Source organism: Photinus pyralis, unplaced genomic scaffold (assembly GCF_008802855.1).
Source record: "Photinus pyralis isolate 1611_PpyrPB1 unplaced genomic scaffold, Ppyr1.3 Ppyr1.4_LG2, whole genome shotgun sequence".
Taxonomy (NCBI): Eukaryota; Metazoa; Arthropoda; class Insecta; order Coleoptera; family Lampyridae; genus Photinus; species Photinus pyralis.
The window spans coordinates 45,961,276-45,979,737 of NW_022170403.1; the positions used below are offsets into that span (position 1 = coordinate 45,961,276).

The window sequence follows — 18,462 nt, forward strand, 5'->3', positions numbered from 1 at the left end:
ATGGTAAGTTTTTTATTTCAATGCAAAATATAACAATATTTATTGTGTATACAATAAAATGACTGAAACTGATAGCGACATGGATTGCACTCCGCCAGAGATTATAGAAACGGCAGAACATGCTACCTCAAGATTTGCTCCCAACAAAGTCGCGAGAGGTGAGAAGTAAGAAGTAAGAACGAATAGGTTATAAGTTAACCTAAAAACTAGAGTGGCATGACACGTGAGGACAAGAAAGCAGAAGTTCTTATACTAGTAGTGAAACTGTGACTGAATCTAAATTCGAATATAATTTGAAGTAAAGGGGGCTGGAGAAAAAATTTTATGTTTTATTCGTACAAAATATGCGTTTTCGAGACTCGGAAGGTTGCTGGACTCCGCTAACGCGTCGTCCAGCAACTATCTTCCTCGTCCCGAAAACTGACATTTTTTGTACTAATGAAACAAATAACTATTTCTTTTACTGTGTATACTTCTCAAAGAAATGCGTTTTTTCCGTATACCGTGCTTAGGGTAGCAAAAATATTCTGCATCAACTTGTTCTAAACGATCAAACCCGAATGTTGACCATAGTGGGTTGCCCATGGCATACAAGAGGGATTATTTGTTAATATGCTAGATTGAAATGTGCATCACGTGGATTGAGTAAATTTATTTTATCTTGACAAAAAACAGCCCCTAGATGTGTAATAGAATATATTAAAATGCTTGGTTATAATTGACTGAAATTTTATGATAGGTCATGTTCATTTTTCCTTTGCGGAAATAATGAGCCACATTAGGATCGTATTTTCTGCTGAAAATGAAGTCATTATGCAGGGAGTATATAAAGATAATGGTAAACTAAGGTTTAACTGTAAAAAAAAAACAAATGTCGCAATTATATATGGCTCGGCTATGCGAAGAAGGTTCAGTCATGTGGATACTGAATGTAACAGTAACTATTCACCGACAATTAACCTTTTAAGTCTGTAAAGCAAGTCTATCTGACTCAAAACATAAAGAGAGAGAGAGAGAGAGAGAGAGAGAGAGAGAGAGAGAGAGAGAGAGATCTTGAATTATTAAATTTTTCTTTCTATCAATAGGTGCGCCATTTACTTGTCACTTTTTCCTAATTTTGAATCGAATTATGACAACAATAGTATATTGTTTACCAAGGACGAGAATTGAGTCGGAAATTCCGACGTGTCAGCGGATCTCACTCGTCCGTGGTACACTAAACTTTTTTTTATTAGTATGCTGGAATTTCTTGTATATAAACGGCTAGTCAACACAGGTATAGAAATCAAAAGAGGCAGAGAAGTGGAAAGGAGGCAGAGAAGCAAAATTTCTCTGCCTGTTATTCGCGTCTCTGTCCCTAGCAACGAAACGATACTTCGCTGTTTGAATATGATCAGCGAAATGTCACATATAATAGTACATTATACATCAAGGGAGAGAAATGCATTATTTTTCCCGCGGTGCGATTTGTAGCCAGAGGGCGAAGCGAAGCGGAGCCCGAGGGCTACAAAGCACCAAGGGAAAATGGCATTTCGCTCCAGAGGGTATATACTATTTTTTGCATTCGCGTCGACGTTTACCTATACTCTTTAAATGAATTGATGGTTCTTTGAAGATTATAACCACATATTAATCAGGTTAGTGGAGAATTAAGTATAACCGTGGCAACCAATAAATTAAAATGTAATCATGTTAGTCGAGAATTCAGATAAACCATGGCAACAGATAAACAAACAATGTTTGCTGTTGAAAAAGTGCGTGAATTAAAATGGAAGTTGCGGGTTGTTCTGAAGAACCTTATGAAATTACAAACGCCGCTAACGCTGCTGTTGTGAATTTACTACCTGATAAGTCGAAAAAGTTGTATGAAGCAGCATATAAAGGTTTTAAAGACTGGTGCATAGAAAAAGATGTCGCGACCGTCACCGACAATGTTATGTTGGTTTACTTTAGCGAAAAAGCCAAAAAGTACAAATGTTCAACGGTATGGGCACAATATTCCATGGTGAGGTCTTGTATGCTCATTTACGACAATGTTGACATCAACAAATTTCCAAAATTGATATCATTTTTAAAAAGGAATTCTGATGGATATTCTCCGAAAAAATCGAAAATATTTAATAGAGAAGAGGTGGAAAAATTCTTGCTTGAAGCTGACGATGATACCCATCTTATGCGAAAGGTAAAATTGCGTTTACTTAACGTATTAAACATTGCTAACCATTTCCTCTTTAGGTTGCGTTGATTTTTGGAATATCTGGCGCATGTCGCACTGACGAATTGGTCAATATGACACTGGATAACGTTGAAGATGTGGGGTCTTCTTTCATAATTACCCTGCCACATACAAAAAACAAAACATCCAGAACGTTCGTTATAGCGAGTAATGAAGGCGGTAAAGTGGATTTTCTTCAGATAATTCGCAAATACACGTCCCTTCGACCTGGAACTAACCATGGACGATTTTTTGTTTTCTACAAGAACGGAAAATGTACTCAGCCGGTTGGGAAAAACACGCTTGGCAAGGTGCCAAATATGATCGCCAATTACTTAAAATTACCAAACCCAGAACTCTATACGGGGCACTGCATGAGGCGTTCCTCCACCACTCTATTGGCGGATGCTGGAGCTGACATCACCACTATAAAACGGCATGGTGGGTGGAAGTCCACCACAGTCGCGGAAAGCTACATTGAGAACTCTGTGGCCAACAAAACGAAGATTGCAAATCAGATTATTCAAGGTAGCACTACCTCAAATGTCAATATAACATCGGGAGCCAGTTCTGATTCGAATCAATTGATTAATAAAATTCCAGCGGTAAATTTTACAAAATGTGAAAATATAACGTTTAATTTAAATATAAACAATGTACCTTTTTAAGTTTGAGTTAATATAACCTATATAAATATCAGGGAGTTTTCATTATCATTATTTCTCAAGGGACTGAAATGCAATTTCTGTCCCTGTTTTGTGATCATAGAAACGGATTTTTACCCTCGCGAGTGCAAAAAAAAAATTAATTTTCACGGACATGTAACATAGAAATAATGTGATAATAGTATATTGAAAGACAAGTGTTACAATGCGTATTGTAATACGACTATCTTGTGGCACGAGTGGCGACGCGAAGCGTAGCCACGAGTGTCCGCAAGATAGGAGTATTACAATAAAGCATTGTAACACGCGTTTTTCATACTATTTTTTCTATTTCGGTGCTTTAATTTAATTAAAAAAATCATTATCAGAAACTATAGGGAACATTAGAACTAACATGTTTTATGTTGGGAACACTTTTTATGCCGTTAAGTTTTAGGTTGGCAGTGTAGTAAGACTGACATTTTGAAGTTCAAACATGGAAGTACCCAACGAAGTACCTACTTGTACTAACTAGTAACTGCCAACTTAAGAGATGAGTTACCAAAAAAAAACGACTATAATCACTGTCTTTGTACAACTGTTTTCGGCCGAAAACAGTTGTACAAAATCATCATTGTGACACCGAAATAGAAAAAAGTAATTGCGGTTCCTGTATTAATTACAATGTTTTCATTTCAGTTTCACCGTACGTTCAGTTATGGCACCAGTGAGTCAGTTACTGGTCTACTATGTAACGCCACAAGGGGAGCCTGTCAGTGATGTTATAAGCTTTGACGTTAAACTGCTGAACAGACAGGTAAACTATGTCGCTAAATCGGAATCACATAATTCTCCTTGTTTCTATCATATACAGGATGAGTTTTTTCGTTGTCTGCTATAGAGATATAGAAGGTTGAATGAGAAAAGTATTGCAGTCTTAGGAATGTATGTAGAATGCCCTTTTTGATTTTCACAAACAATGCCTGGCTAGAGCAAGAAGTTGTAGAAAATTATAAGATTTAACCTTTCGCCGCTCGTATGCTACAACCTATACGTTTTCACCTGGCTGGAGGGACCAAAAAAATAAACTATCATTTTATCGAAATTGTATCTATGTCCACAATCGTGTAATAGTAAAAAAAAGTCTTTGCAAATACCAAACAAGTGGAAAAACTGGCATCTGTTGCACTAATTTAGGGTTGAATACTGTGAAGAAAGTTTATAAATTATTTGCGAAAAAACTGCATTTATTTACCAAATCCACATACATAATGCAGGCTGATTCACGTAAACTAAGGGTTTAAGCTTGTGAATGAAGTTAAATTTGATAACAAATTTTTATCCGTGTGTGATAAAAATGACAGATATATATTTTATATGGGAGTTTTTTAAGAACTTCTTTCTTAAATAACGGCGAAAGTAAAGGAATTGGCTAAATAATTTTTGTTTCATGCAAATGTCGGAATATTATATATTTGAATGAATGTTATTTCAACCAAAAATTTAAACCCAGAAGGAAGTTATTGTGAAAACAATTTTCCACTTTTCCAATGTAAACGCCACCTTAAAGTATTCAGACTCCTATTAATAATTTAAATGTAGAAATTTGCATATCGACATAGTTTTTCATGATCTATCGAAATAAAATATTATCACGATCGTTTCACATCCGGTTTTACCGGAGGTTGATAGCAACTTTCTTATTTTAAATAGAATATTCGAAATCTGCATGAAAATCTACCTCGTTTGATTCCACATTTCCCTATACCTAGCATCACAGATTTTCAAGCTATTCAAGATTTTTCAAAATGACTAATAAATTTGAAACTAGGACTAAAACAAATCAAATTAGATTAAAAAAACTGAATTCTTGCTAATGGGTTCCTAGGTAATAATTTTTTACAACATAAATCAGGCTCTAATTAGCGAATTTAAAGATTGGTCCTTTTTAAGGCTCAATCATCTTCATTAACAAGAAGTAATTTACATAGATTAGCAAGTGTCTGAAATTGTTTCAGTATTAAGCTAATATTATATTTTGTTATCGCCGCTAGGCTGGCGCGAAGACTTTCGAAAACCATTACACGGTCACTAAGCATATAGAAGTCAATGACGCATACAAAAAACGATCTCCAATATTTTCAAGAACCTACGAACTTTTAAAAATGTTGCCTTACTAACACTTTGAAATGATCCTTTTGGTCCGCCTTATAATTGAAGAATTCAAAACTCATTACACGCCATACATAAAATTGAGCAACCCTAGCGAAATGCATTTTTATCGAAATAAAACCGTTTTGCAAAGCTGTTTATCCTCAAAGAAATTCAACGTTCAAAATCAATTTTTGAAATTACGAACCATGCCTTATGTGAAGGAGGATAAACCGTGCAGTTCAGTATTGTACAAAAAACCTATGAACGCTCTCAGTAGGTTTGTCCTTAGAAGTATTTTCCGAAGAAGTTGCTGAGGTAGACTTATCCACGCATTTAGTCTTAGCAAGTTTGCGACATTCTTCTATAACATGCCCCGTATATTTACAGTACAACCAGCACAATTTCCTAACTGTACTAGATTTCTCGTTAGTATTTGTAGTTTCGACCGAAACCTATTAGAATGTTCCGCAACTAATCGAGGTTGATTTAAAAGTTCGCTAAAAGTCGTAACTTTATCTCGCGGTACCTATTTTTCGCGTATTCTACGATTAAGGAGACCGTATATCATGTTCAGCTGAGTAGCTTCGGATGTAGTACCCGGTGGAATCTGGGATAAAACATGAACTAGCTTTAGAGTCTTGTTCAGTTGCGAATAACTTTCGATAAATACGATAAGGCGGTTTAATTGGACCGAATGTTGATTTTAAAAGATCGATCGCTTCTTTCCAATCGTCAAAGTAGACTGCCAACTGCCAAGTCGCGGCGAACCCATGGAATACCATAGGCAACCCTTTAAAAGCATTATCGTCCTTTATACTGGTACAATCTTTGTAAACCTCGATAGTATACCTATGAATAGAATTCCAAAAATAAGAAAAATCGGAGGATAAAGACAGCTTCCTATCACATAAAAATCAACTTATATTAAGCCTTGTTTCACAAACGATGATTTCCATTCTAATATTGTAGTCAATGATTACCCTTAGTCATCGTTACACCGAGCATTAATATTCTAAGCTAATGGAATATTAAAACAACTGAAATGCAAAAGCCCGAAGAACTTTTTTCCATATTTCTATTGGCATCACTGCATTTACTACAGTGGCTGTAACAACCCTAAACTGACCAGGTTCTAGTACTCGTTTTCACGCCCACAAAAGTCTGTTATCTCTGCAAATATACGGTTGAGATCCGAAAATCTCGTATTAGCTTCAGAGTGTAAGCTTTTTAAAATGAGCGGTTGAGATTTTATTCCCACAATGGATAGGAAAGAGGAATGGCTCAAGCTGTAGGTATCGACTGCGTTAAGATTCAATTAATCAACTGGATTTCAGAAACAGACCATCCCACCTAAAATATCTCAAAATGTTTTATTTATTTTTCCCAAACGAAAAAAAAAGCGGCGTTGCTCGCACTTTACACAAATCATTCGTTTTGGGTGAAGCAAAGGTTGCATTGTGCCTTTTAATACGACCGAATCTCTCAATCCGTATAAAGAAAATGTTTGTTTTCCGGATGCACTATTTCACAGTGATCAATACTCATAAAAAGTTTATTGAAAGGAAAGAGCTGTCCATCTGCGAAGTCAATAACATCCCTTATTTCTTTGTTTGTGCTCGACTTTCATATTCAGTTGTAATATACATTATATTGACAAATTATGCAGTACGATTTCGAGCTTCCCACTCAAAACATCTACTTGGAAATTCTCCTTACGATTTGAATCTAAAAGTTTCGCAATTTACTTCAAGAGAATTTCTAAAAAGCTTACAAAGCTAATTCAGTTAACGATGTAGTAATAAATTTTAAGAAAGTGTGGTAAAGAGATACACAATTCTTGGTTCTGGAACTAAATAAAGCAGATTCCATAAATTTGTTGTACAATAGACCTTACAACTACATGGTTTTCTTCACTTATACAAGTTTAAAACTTTTTAAGGTTTACGTCAACTTGGAAGAAAGAGAATGGTGGCTACCCGGACAAAGTTTAGATTTAGAAGTTGTTGCCGAACCTTCATCTTTAGTTTGCCTTTTAGGAGGGCGCTTTCGAGGGAGTAACGATATAAAATTTGATCCTCGAATAAGGTTAGTTATTCTCACTTTATCTTAAATTTGATATAAATTTATTTTCTTTGAAATTTATTTACTCAGCGAGGACAGAACTCCGGCGACGGAAACCGGAGAAATCGACTTTCTCGAAGCCGGCGTTGTATTTTTTCAACGACGCTGCACCAAGAAAGGCGATTCTGGAGTTTCGACGGTTTCGTATAGACAAAGAGGATCGGGTGCGGGTCCGTCAAATAGAAGACGTCCACCGGAGAGCCTTGTAGGGGGAGCACCGTTTGACCAACTATGGTTATGGAAATGCTTCAATTACACGTACGTATTCTCTATTAATTAAGACTAATTTACAAAAACTTCTGATAAGTTTTTCCGAATTATGCATACGACTTAACAATTTACCCCGTAATGAACATGTATATTCGAAAGCGTATCCGCAAAGTGTTTATTAACATTTCGATGACTAAAATACACAGTTAAAAGTCTAAGAAAGTGTTTATTAACATAAGAAAGTGTTTATTAACATAAACACTTCGATGACTAAAATACACAGTTAAAAGTCTAAGATAACGATACATGTTTAACTGAAGGAATGGATTGAGAAGACTGTGTTTATGAGGGTGATGATGGTCGGTGCTGTGTAGGTAAATAGTTGGTTTAATTTCACCCTCGAATTATTGCCTATTTGTGGCAATAATTCTTCCATTTTAGTGGTTAAACGCCGATTTTTGCAATAAAAATGTAATTGGAAAACTATGTACAATATACTCGTATAACAATACGCTTACAACTCCGTTATTCATCGTGAACACCGTTGCTTATTTAAACTTCAGCTTCTTGATAGTGCCACAAATGAAAAACAAATTTAAAAAAGTCATTATACAAAATAAATGACAAGAGCGTATTTTCCTCGTAATAATATTAATGCTAGGACCGGGAAAAAATACCGGTAGGCAAGAGATCCTTACCCCATTCTCTTTCAAATGAGCCGCCTATCGTCGAAGTCTATATTTAATGAAAAATAGTGGAGCGTATACAAATACAAACAAAGTTTGAAATGGGCATTAGTTTTACTTTTATTCGAAGTGTCTACATATGGAGCTTTTAATAAATGCTTTCGTAAATAGCATTGCACATTGTCTACATTAGAAATTTCATTGAATACCTTCATAAATAAAACATACAGCATGTGTAAACAGTAATTTTGAAACCGGTATTAGTTTGATTCAAAGTGCCTACATAGGATATTTGATTTAACTGCTTTCATGCGCAATACCAAAATTTAAAACTGGGGTTAGATTTGCTTGACCAAAAAATATCGGTATGCACGGAATCCTTGGGCCAAGCCCTTTCAAATGAGCCCTATATCGCCCAAATCGGTTCAGTGGTGTAGAAGGAGTACGTGTGACGGACGGACGGACGGACGACAAAGTGCAGCGCTAGGTGCAGCCAATAGCGATTTTTCACTTTGAGGAACATACGCTAAAAATAACATGTTTATGTCCAATAAAAAGAGCGTCACGTTAAAAGGTTTGTCAAGGAGGAAACTACACAACAAACAAAAAACTACTTCACCCCCTTTCACCCTCCACCCCCAGGGTTATTCCCTTTTAAATGACATGGTATCGCATAATAGCTTGTTTGAAAGGTCTTTCGAAGTCCCTTATTTTGACGTTTGATTTTTTAAATTCGGTCGATTCGTTTTCCAGAAAATTAGAAAAATCTTTATCTTAGATAAAATCTGAATCAATTGAATCATTTGAATATCGCAAGATTGTCACAAAAGTAACTGACAGCAAATTAAATTCATTAAATGTTCGTTTGTTTTTGTTTTCTATCTGAACAAATTAAGATAGGTCGATTAAATAAATTAAATAAAGATTTTTCTAATTTTCTCGAAAACGAATCGACCGATTTTTAAAAATTAAAATAAAGGACTTCGAAAGACTTTTCAAACAAGCTATTACTCGATACCACTTGTCATTTAAAATTTTTAAGGGAATGACCCTGGGGGGGAGGGTGAAACGAGGTGAAGTAGTTTTTTTTTAAGTTGTCCCCAAATCGGGAAAATTCGGTTCCATTACAAGTTCTCCTGAAAACTTAGGAATTGGAAGGTTAAACTTGGCTTCCGTATAGGTGCTGCTGTTTGTTGGCTCGCTAATTTTGTGACTAGTAGGTAACACTAGGCTATGGAGAGCGAACTGGAGTACATGTCCTCGAACTGGGATTGATGATCGTCTTCTCCTTCCTGATCATCAGTTGAATCTAAAATTTTTGATTGAACGTTATTAAATTCGACCACGAAGTACTGGCATTTAATCGTCTTTGAATTTCAAGAATTTTTGCTTGAGACACAAGGCTAGTTACCGTTAAATTTTGAGAGGAATGTCTCAAATCTAATAATGGATTATTAAACGGAATTGGCCCTATAAAATTAAAAAGTGAAAACCAAACAAGAGAACGTACAAAACGAAATAGCGATAATTAAATTATAAATGTAAATGCACACCAATTGAGGCATTCCAGCGTTGCGCTATCGAAACGAACAAATTAAAAAATTTAGCTTATATTATTGATGTGATCCAAAGATTTTTTAACTAAGAACAAATGACTGACAAAAATTCGACAATGTACAGACTGTGCTTGTCAAAAAATGTACCTTTAACAAGAGTGATTCAACATTAATCTGCAAATCATTACGAAAGGTAGAAACCAGGGTAGAAACTAAGTTTATAGAGGAATAGAATGTATTAAATGGATACTGGTGGAAATTGATCAACATTCAACTTACTCCAACCCTGTTTTATGTTCGAATATCCATTTCTTAGTTTCATTTTTACGTATTACAGACGTTTTGTTCTATTGTAACCGTTTTACTTAAAACAGTGAATAAATTTTTTATTCAACACTTAAAACCATAGTAATATAAAGTCATTCCTAAGCAGTACTTTCACATTTTTCCAACGATTGAATTACTCCATTCATCCAAAAAATATCGTACAGTTTATCCTTTTGCTTTCTTTAGTAATTATCTTCAACAAAATGCCAGCCTCTTATAATTCGCGCCCTACAAGATACAAGGACATGACTAATCTTCTAATGGCTGTTATGAATGTTGTGACCTAGATTAAAACATTGGTATAAAAAGCGTGAAAAGGAAGGTCTAAATTACAACTGCCATAAGACGCAGTCCTCTAATTTCGGTACAAATTAATGAACCAACTTCTCTTAGCACACGTTTACCCGTTTTACTTATGTAACTTTCTATACGTAAACGTAAGACAAATATACCCCATTGTTTGTTAATTCAATAGGAAAGTTGCAAAAGTTCACCTTCGTTTCATGTAACTAGTAAAAAGTTGTTTGTTTCCAAAATTTGTCTGTATCTAATAAATCAAGCTCGAATGTGGTTTTTAATATTTACAACGTAACATTCAACAATCATTGTCCAAACTTTCTGCGTGCCACATAAAAATTCCTTACAATGTAACAACATACACAATAGATGCTGCTGTTTGTGGCTCTCAATTATAATTCGCGAATTCTGGGCAAATCTTCGCCTAACGAAGTGTAATATTAATCTTCTCATAAACGATCAGAATTGTTAATTACCTACTGGAAAGTTATTGTACCGGTAATTACTTTTGTTCGCTGCAAGGTTTCGCTTCGAAGCGCAACGTTTTGTTTCCGCAAATTGTTCCAATCTCCGTAAGAGTAAATTATGTCCGAAATGGAACATTTGGTATAATTTCGTTACTTTTTTACTTTTTTGCGGTACGTTTGTATGCGATTTAGAGGTTGAACTTACAAAAAAATGCCTTTAGTCTTGAAATGGATGTTATTAGAAACAATTACATGGATGCAAAATTGCTGAATATGCCAAATCAAAGATTTATCGAATTGTGAAAATGATTGTACGGACGACAATTAAGTGTACACCCCTTCGTAGGAGTTTGACCATAATTATCAACTGCACTGCACTGCACTGCACTGTGTCCAAGATAAGGAAGGATGTCTATGATACGGATCTCGGAAACCAGAGATGATACGGCGATGGTCGAATTAGGTAAAACATGTGCAGTTAAAGAGTTATTGCCATGCTATTCCAATTACTTTCGAAGATATGCCGAAAAATGTGAAATTTGATAAAACCGTATCAAGTGGCGAAATACTAACTAAAAACTGTCAATATTTACTATAATAAATTCCGTTCAATCGGCCTTATTGTTGTAAACGTAACTATAACGGCGAATTGATTAGTGTAAGTGCTTACTGAGGGTTTTTTAAGAATAATAAATAGTAACAAAGTTCGGGAAACATATTTACGTACGAAGTATTATTATATAATATCCAGGTGTACCTATAGAAGTTAAGAAAATTAACCCATTCCATGAACGAGGAAATCATCAGCATGGAAACAAATATACATTCACTTTGCTAGTAAACCGTACGGGGAGGGTGTAAGACCACTTGCTTTGACTTCTTGCTGCTCCAAGCTGTTTGAGCTAATGTTGTGGTATAGACTTCGCTGGTGGTTGGAGCACAATAATCTTCTCCCCGCCACTCAGTCATGGTTCAGAAAGGGGCGATCTTGTGCTGACAATTTGGCCATATTGACTCTTGAGGCGGACGATGCGATTTGATCACATGAACAGCTACTAGTTGCTTTCTTAGATGTTTCGGGCGCGTTTAACGATGTCCTTCCTGACATTTTAGTAGGGAAACTGGTGAACATGGGTTGCCCAAGCAAACCCCTCAAATTTATAAAGTTCATGATCTATGAAAGGTTTATTTACACTTGCTCCTCCGTTGACGGCCCCAAAACCACTCACAAAGGTGTCTCACAGGGAGGAGTTCTGAGTACATTACTAGGTATACAATTCGTATGTCACGAAAATTGAACATAACATTCCCTCCAATACTAATATACTACAATTCGCTGATGACATTCGTACTAAAAATGTTAATAAAGATGTGCGAATCCTCGATCAATCAGTGAACACCATCAATGAAAACTTGAATCTTATTGGTCTTTCTCTCTCTCCTAAAAAAACAGTTTTTCTACGATTAAGAGGAATGGACAAGAGATAACTGAGTCGGATTCAGCCAAATTTCTGGGTATCAATTTCGATACACATCTCAACTTCCACAAGCATATTAATTCATATTAATTATATAAGTACGAACCAGTGCAAGACTCTAGAGAGAGGATTTCCACTCGAGGGCATCGAGAATGGGATTGCTCTCGCCAGAAACAATTGCTCACACTCTTTATAAGTCTTATAATACGTGCGAAATAGATTGAAACAAATTTTTTAAAACCAGTTATAACTGTTCGTATACCTCTACTATAACTTTAAAATACGATATTTCAGCAAAATAAATCATATTATTGCAAATTTATGCAATTTAAATTGTAGATTTTTATTCTAGCGCCAAAACGCTGTTTTGTGTCATGGCGGTGTCTGTGACGTCACAGTCCTGACAATTATAAACACATAACCCCAGCGTTTAGTTTAAAAGATTTCGTGATGAATTATAACTACCGTAAGTGGTGCCCTACCATGGAGTACACTTTGTCGTGGTGTAGGGCTCAGTAGTCACATTTTTCTGTAGCACAGCTAAGTATCCCAGGCGGGCAAATCTGGTTCCAAGGATGCTGTATCATTCAAATGCTTCATGGAGTAGAGAAATCCAAAAGGGTTTTCGACGATTGCTCATTAAACGTAACATAGAAAACTATATTGACATGAGTAGCACATTTTTCACGTACGTTAACTCCTGAGGCCTGCGGTAGACGACAATTTGGACAACTTCCGAATACGATTGAGCCATTTGGTGATAGAGTTTCGAATAATTGGAGTAGATCATGACTTGTTAAACGTGATAAAAGAGACTTTATCGACACTAGTAGGTACTCCTTTGGACTCTGAGGGGTTATAAAAGCAGCTTGATGGTAGGGCAAAGAAAATAATTGGTTTCTTCGTCGACAACTATGGAAACTGCATACAGCTTTGCGTGAACTGTATGTTGCGGCCAAAATTTGGTTTAACAGAGTCTTCTGTTCGACTGCACTCAATGTGTGGTTCCATAAGAGTGCCCACCATAAAAACTGTTTTTCCAAAAAAAATTGTTTTAAGAACTATACTTTATAAATTAGACCTTTATCTACAAAATGTTCGTAACAGAAAACTCTTAAAGTGGACATAGCTTACTGATCATCTCCATATGATAGCTTCGATGACCTACAAGCAAAGCACCTTAAGTACACATTCCTCTTAAGTAACTACATGTCTTGTAAAAAATCTAAGCTTAACTTAAAAACCTACAAGGCAGTTTTCTGATGAACAAAAATCTGTGTTTGATGCAAGAAATATTCCCAACATCATTTCATCACTGTTTGGCAGATTTGCTGCTATCAGCAGTCGTATACCCACTTTCCATTTTTATCTGGTTTTAAAAACTAAACATTAGGATAATATAATCACTATAAAATGGAACAAGCACTAAATTAAAAAACGTAGACAAACTCTACAAACGAACAGAGGATTAGGATAATGACGCCACGCGCTCTGATTGGCGTTTGATATCACGTGACAAATGTGGTTAGTTTTTAATTTTAGCTTTACTAATATATAATAGTTTCTCGTGTACATTACCAAAGAAAGTTATTTTGCGATACCCTGACACCTTACCCTATCTTATGAAACAAACATTTATTTATTATTTTTCCACTGTCATGTACCCTATTAGATCTTTTTGCAGCAATCAGGAAAAATATAATGGCGGAATATAATTTCTACATAGAAAACTTAGGGAAAATCAAGGGAGTGCAGTATTTTGAGCTATGTCATTCCAGGAGGGAAGTGCCATGGTTTCAGGGCCTTAACATTCCTAGAAAATTAATTACCTTTATAAATCGATGCCGCTCTGGCCATTACAATCTCAAAAAATCACTATTTAAAATAAAAATTGTGAATAGCCCTAACTGTGAGTGCGGCTACATGGAAGAGGACCTGAATCATGTCTTGTGGCAATGTCCTAGATTTGATGAACAGCGAGAACAACTTATTAAACTTCTTCGAGCACATGATAAAAAAATCACCTTCCCCCTCCATATAAATTCATTTATAGGTAAACCGAACGTCTTAATAATGTCATACATCCTGAAATTCATGTTAAGTTGTGATCTCAAAATAATTAATTCAAATTGTTCTAATAACCACAGCAAGCTGTATGGCCAGTTAGGCTGGATGCTTTAATAAAAAAAAAATAATAATTTCTTCGTAAAATATTGAACGCCCACAATGGCGGATTAACTTTCACAATGACGATGTCGAATTTTTCATTGGTTATAGTGTTTTTTTCGGGGGTAAATACACAAGAGCTTGATGTTTAATCGGATAATTTTATTTTTGCACGAAAGTTTTGTCGCAACGGAAAAAACTCATATCATATTTGCTGCGAAAGAATTTGCAGCAAAACTGGGCATTCGAAATTAGCACATTAGCTGGACTTGTTCGGAGTGACAGTTTCGATCTAAGCAACAGCAAGTTTGGAATTGTCTAAGCGTCTTTGACCAATAAAATCCGATGCGATAAAAATGCGTAAAATATATAGTGGTTGTAAAATTTACTGTATTTTATTAGTCTTCCTAAAATACACTCGATCTTGGTTTTAAGTCAGGATAATTTTATTTTTAATTCACTCAAATTTTGTTGCTTCCTGGAAAAAACTCTCAATCAAAAGCACATGATAAAATTGCTCCAGCTCACACTTTTGATCTCTAGTTTTTTCCGTTGCAACAAAATTTTCGTGTAAAAATAAAATTATCCGATTAAAAATCAAGCTCTTGTGTATTTACCTCCGATAAAATGTTGACGTTTGTAAATTAATCGTTGAAATATGGACAGCAACCATAGCAATTTTAAGTACTTTACTACATGAAGGCAATAATCAAAGATAATGTTTCAGATTCCAATCAATGATCTTGATCACCTTCAAGCACGAATTAAAGAGACAGGCAACGAAATCATTAACGTTATGTTGTAAAATGTTGATTATGCGCACATTTCAAGCATGAATCTTTCTAACCATTCTATATTGGGATTGTAGCTCAGTTCCTCATAACTAATTAATAAATGTCTGACAAGGGCAGTAATCTGAATTTGCAGGTATAATGCAGGGTGTTTCACCAACTCAATATAATATTATAAAGTCAGGAAAGCGGACATTTTCCCTATGAACTAGTGCGACGACAAATAATTTTTTCTGATGAAATAGAGGATGAAACGAAAACGGTACAATTGAGGAGAAATGTTCTGGTGTGCCTTTTGTGTCTTAATTTACAGGGTAGTGCATTGAACGTAGGGGGCTAGTTTAGTAAAGCACACATAACGTTTTCTAACTGTAACACAATTATTAAACCCGCACAATCTATTAAATGGTTTGGATCTGCAACAGCAATAAACCAAGCGTTTAATTACAGCGAAACTAAGTAATGTACGAGTTTAAGAAACATTTACATTTACTACATATAACAAACCGCAGTACGCAATAAATTTTCGGACGTATCTTCATGATGGTGATTCAAAGCTAACGGGTTCCAAACAATGCTGCCCAAGAAAGACAGTAAATTTTAAGTAATGTCTGTGAGAGATTTATATGCATGTGCAGCATAGAAGTACGCGGTCACATAAATTTAAATTCACACCATTTCCCGTTGTAATGGGACACGAATTGCAAATAGAAGGTTTAAAATGTAAGGGTAAATGCATTCGGAAAATGCATAAAATTTGAAGGAATTGTTTCATTTGCAGTAAATACCTCTTTTAGTGCACATCGCTTTTAAAATATACTGGTAGTTCATGCCGGATAACATCTCTTGCATAATTTCCTGCCGGTATTTACTATATGCAGTACCAGTGCAATAATCTTGCACAATCCAAATTTGAGAATTGAACGGTGGCAATTTAATTACGGTTATCGTAATCCAGATTTGTCTTTCTTTATTACCTATAGCACGGCATTTAACGAGCAGGTGCGTTTTTAACTTAAGGGAAAATTGAATTAAAAGTTAGGCGGTGCCGGTTTACAAAGAGGAGAGCATCGCTGAAATCCTAATTTACTGAAGCTAATGGGAATTTTTACATGAACATTTTTTTAAATAAAATTCTACTAATTTAAGATACTTTCTCTTCAAAGCAAACCATCAAAGATAGCAATTATCTACATGTAATAAGTAGAAGCCGATAGTCTTTCAAACGACCGAAATATATCAGCAACACGTAATATAAAACCTTTGTTACTAATTATAGAAGTTATTTTTCTATTGGTAGATACAATATGATGGCAATTTTTTTAATTAAGTGTATTGTTTCAGATCTGAAATTGCCTCAACTGGACTCACCATTCCAGCTCCTCAAGAAGCGGGAAAGTGGTCATTATGGGCATTGACGGTAGCTAGTGGAGGATTAAGATTTTCTTCATCTGTGAATGTACAAGTATTTCGACCACTACAAGCGGAATTCTATCTACCTCCAAGTTTACGTGTGGGAGAGACATTAGAAGTTGATATTAAAATTGCCAATAATCTCAACAGTTGCATGGATGTAAGTACCTATCCATGAAATGACATCATAGAGAAAGTCCATGAATGAGTAAAGTGAACAGTAAAAGTTTGGACTTTGTCGGAGTGCGAATGAACTTCCGCGTTGTTCCTCAAAGTACAAACAAGATAATTTAATTTTGCCTCTCGTTTGTTAGGACCGATTACGGAAACGCGTACTTTTATTCAGCCCGTTGATTACTTTTTTTTATAGAAAGGCAAGGTGTAATTTTCTCTAGGATTTTATCCATAACATTATTACGAAAGCGCAAAATAGATTATCAATCTATAACTTTGAAAGGCATCTAACGTATAAGTAATCTCCTGAGAACAAAATAACTTTCGGTTTGAGTTCCTTCCAGGCACGGAAACCGCGAGCTGAAGTAAATTTTATTTATTGCAATTACCTTTCTTTATCTCACCGAACCGATTGGTATTTTACTAGTTCTGAAATATCCAACTTGTAAGATGTGGAAAGTTACTTGTATCTTATAAAATAGTCTTGAGTGAATTATTCAATTGCAAAAGTTGGAGCATGTACGTGTGCAATACGAAAATGAGAAACCGCATTTTAGTACGTGGCTAGCATATTGTTCTAAAATATGTAGGAAATGACTGTTTTTATTTTCTTTTTGTTGTAGGTTACAGCCCTCCTGGCGTTGAGTGAAGGAGCCCAATTTTTAAGCAATGGCCTTTTATATGTCACAGAAAGGCTTCGGTTGGGTCCCCAAGGGGCGACCTCATTGGTCGTCCGTCTTCTCGTAACAACTTCAGGTGTTAAAAATATGACAGGTAAAATTTTATTCAGCATCAATATTTTTGTGTCGACACTAGTTTCTAGACGGGTACAGCTACGCTGTTTAACCGTTCGCGCACAAAATTTATATGACATTACAGGACAAGTATGCAATTGAAGTTGCTCCTTACATTAAATTCTTTCCTTCTAACGCTTTCTGAATCAATTCATAGCCCCACTTCACGCACTATCATGAAACACGACCCTCAACCTGTCTCCGTTATGATGAAGCAAGAGAAATATTTTCTTAAATCAACCGCATTAAAATAATATACGTAAGAGACTATGGGTGGTGTAATTACCATCGAAGGGTCATAGTATGGCGGTGAGCGAAACATAACAAGAACAGTAGGTATACTAATGAGTGCTTTAATTAAGGGATGCATTAGTTTATGAAGAATATCCTTGAATACACTTTGAACACAAAAAATAAGAGTGACCCCAGAAACTACATATTTATAACATTAGTAAGCGTCTGCACATATTAGTCCAATCAATTTAGCGCAATTTTGGACAAATAAAAACATTAATTGATAAAAATTTGAATTTTGGTATACACATTTATTGGGACTTTCTATTGAACATACTAAAAGTCCCTGTCAAAATCTGTTGCGCTCGAGCCGTCATCTTGGAAAAACGGTACACTTTTCCAGTTTTTTGCCCATATCTCGGCAACTATTACTGATACGTAGAAATAGTTTAGATGAAAAATATAGTTTACTAAATTCTCTATAAAAAAGAGGTTTTACATTTTTTACATCTCCAATACTTTTCTTTTACTTTTCTTGCTCACGTCCTATTTAAGGCGAAACCTTTCTTCCGAAAATAAAAATTACACCAGGCCACTACACTGTAGCGCAATGAGCGTTTTGCATCTTGGACTTCAACGCTTTCGTGGCAACAATTTGTTTAAATGAGAGCACCTTAATCGGATAATACTACGAATACGAAACAAACTTATTCACTTCCGCTTTAAGAGGTAATA

General features: G+C 35.4%; 1 protein-coding gene across 3 annotated transcripts in view; it reads left to right on the top strand.

Moving 5' to 3' along the window:
• The window catches only part of LOC116162894 (C3 and PZP-like alpha-2-macroglobulin domain-containing protein 8), a 239,325-nt gene that overhangs the window by 211,050 nt on the left and 9,813 nt on the right, over positions 1–18,462 (top strand). For all 3 annotated transcript variants that reach the window (XM_031476652.1, XM_031476654.1, XM_031476653.1), the window contains exons 10-14: positions 3,559–3,676; positions 6,953–7,098; positions 7,165–7,392; positions 16,457–16,685; positions 17,323–17,473. In XM_031476652.1, coding sequence (XP_031332512.1) covers positions 3,559–3,676; positions 6,953–7,098; positions 7,165–7,392; positions 16,457–16,685; positions 17,323–17,473 — 872 coding nt within the window. The remainder of the gene's footprint in view (positions 1–3,558; positions 3,677–6,952; positions 7,099–7,164; positions 7,393–16,456; positions 16,686–17,322; positions 17,474–18,462) is intronic.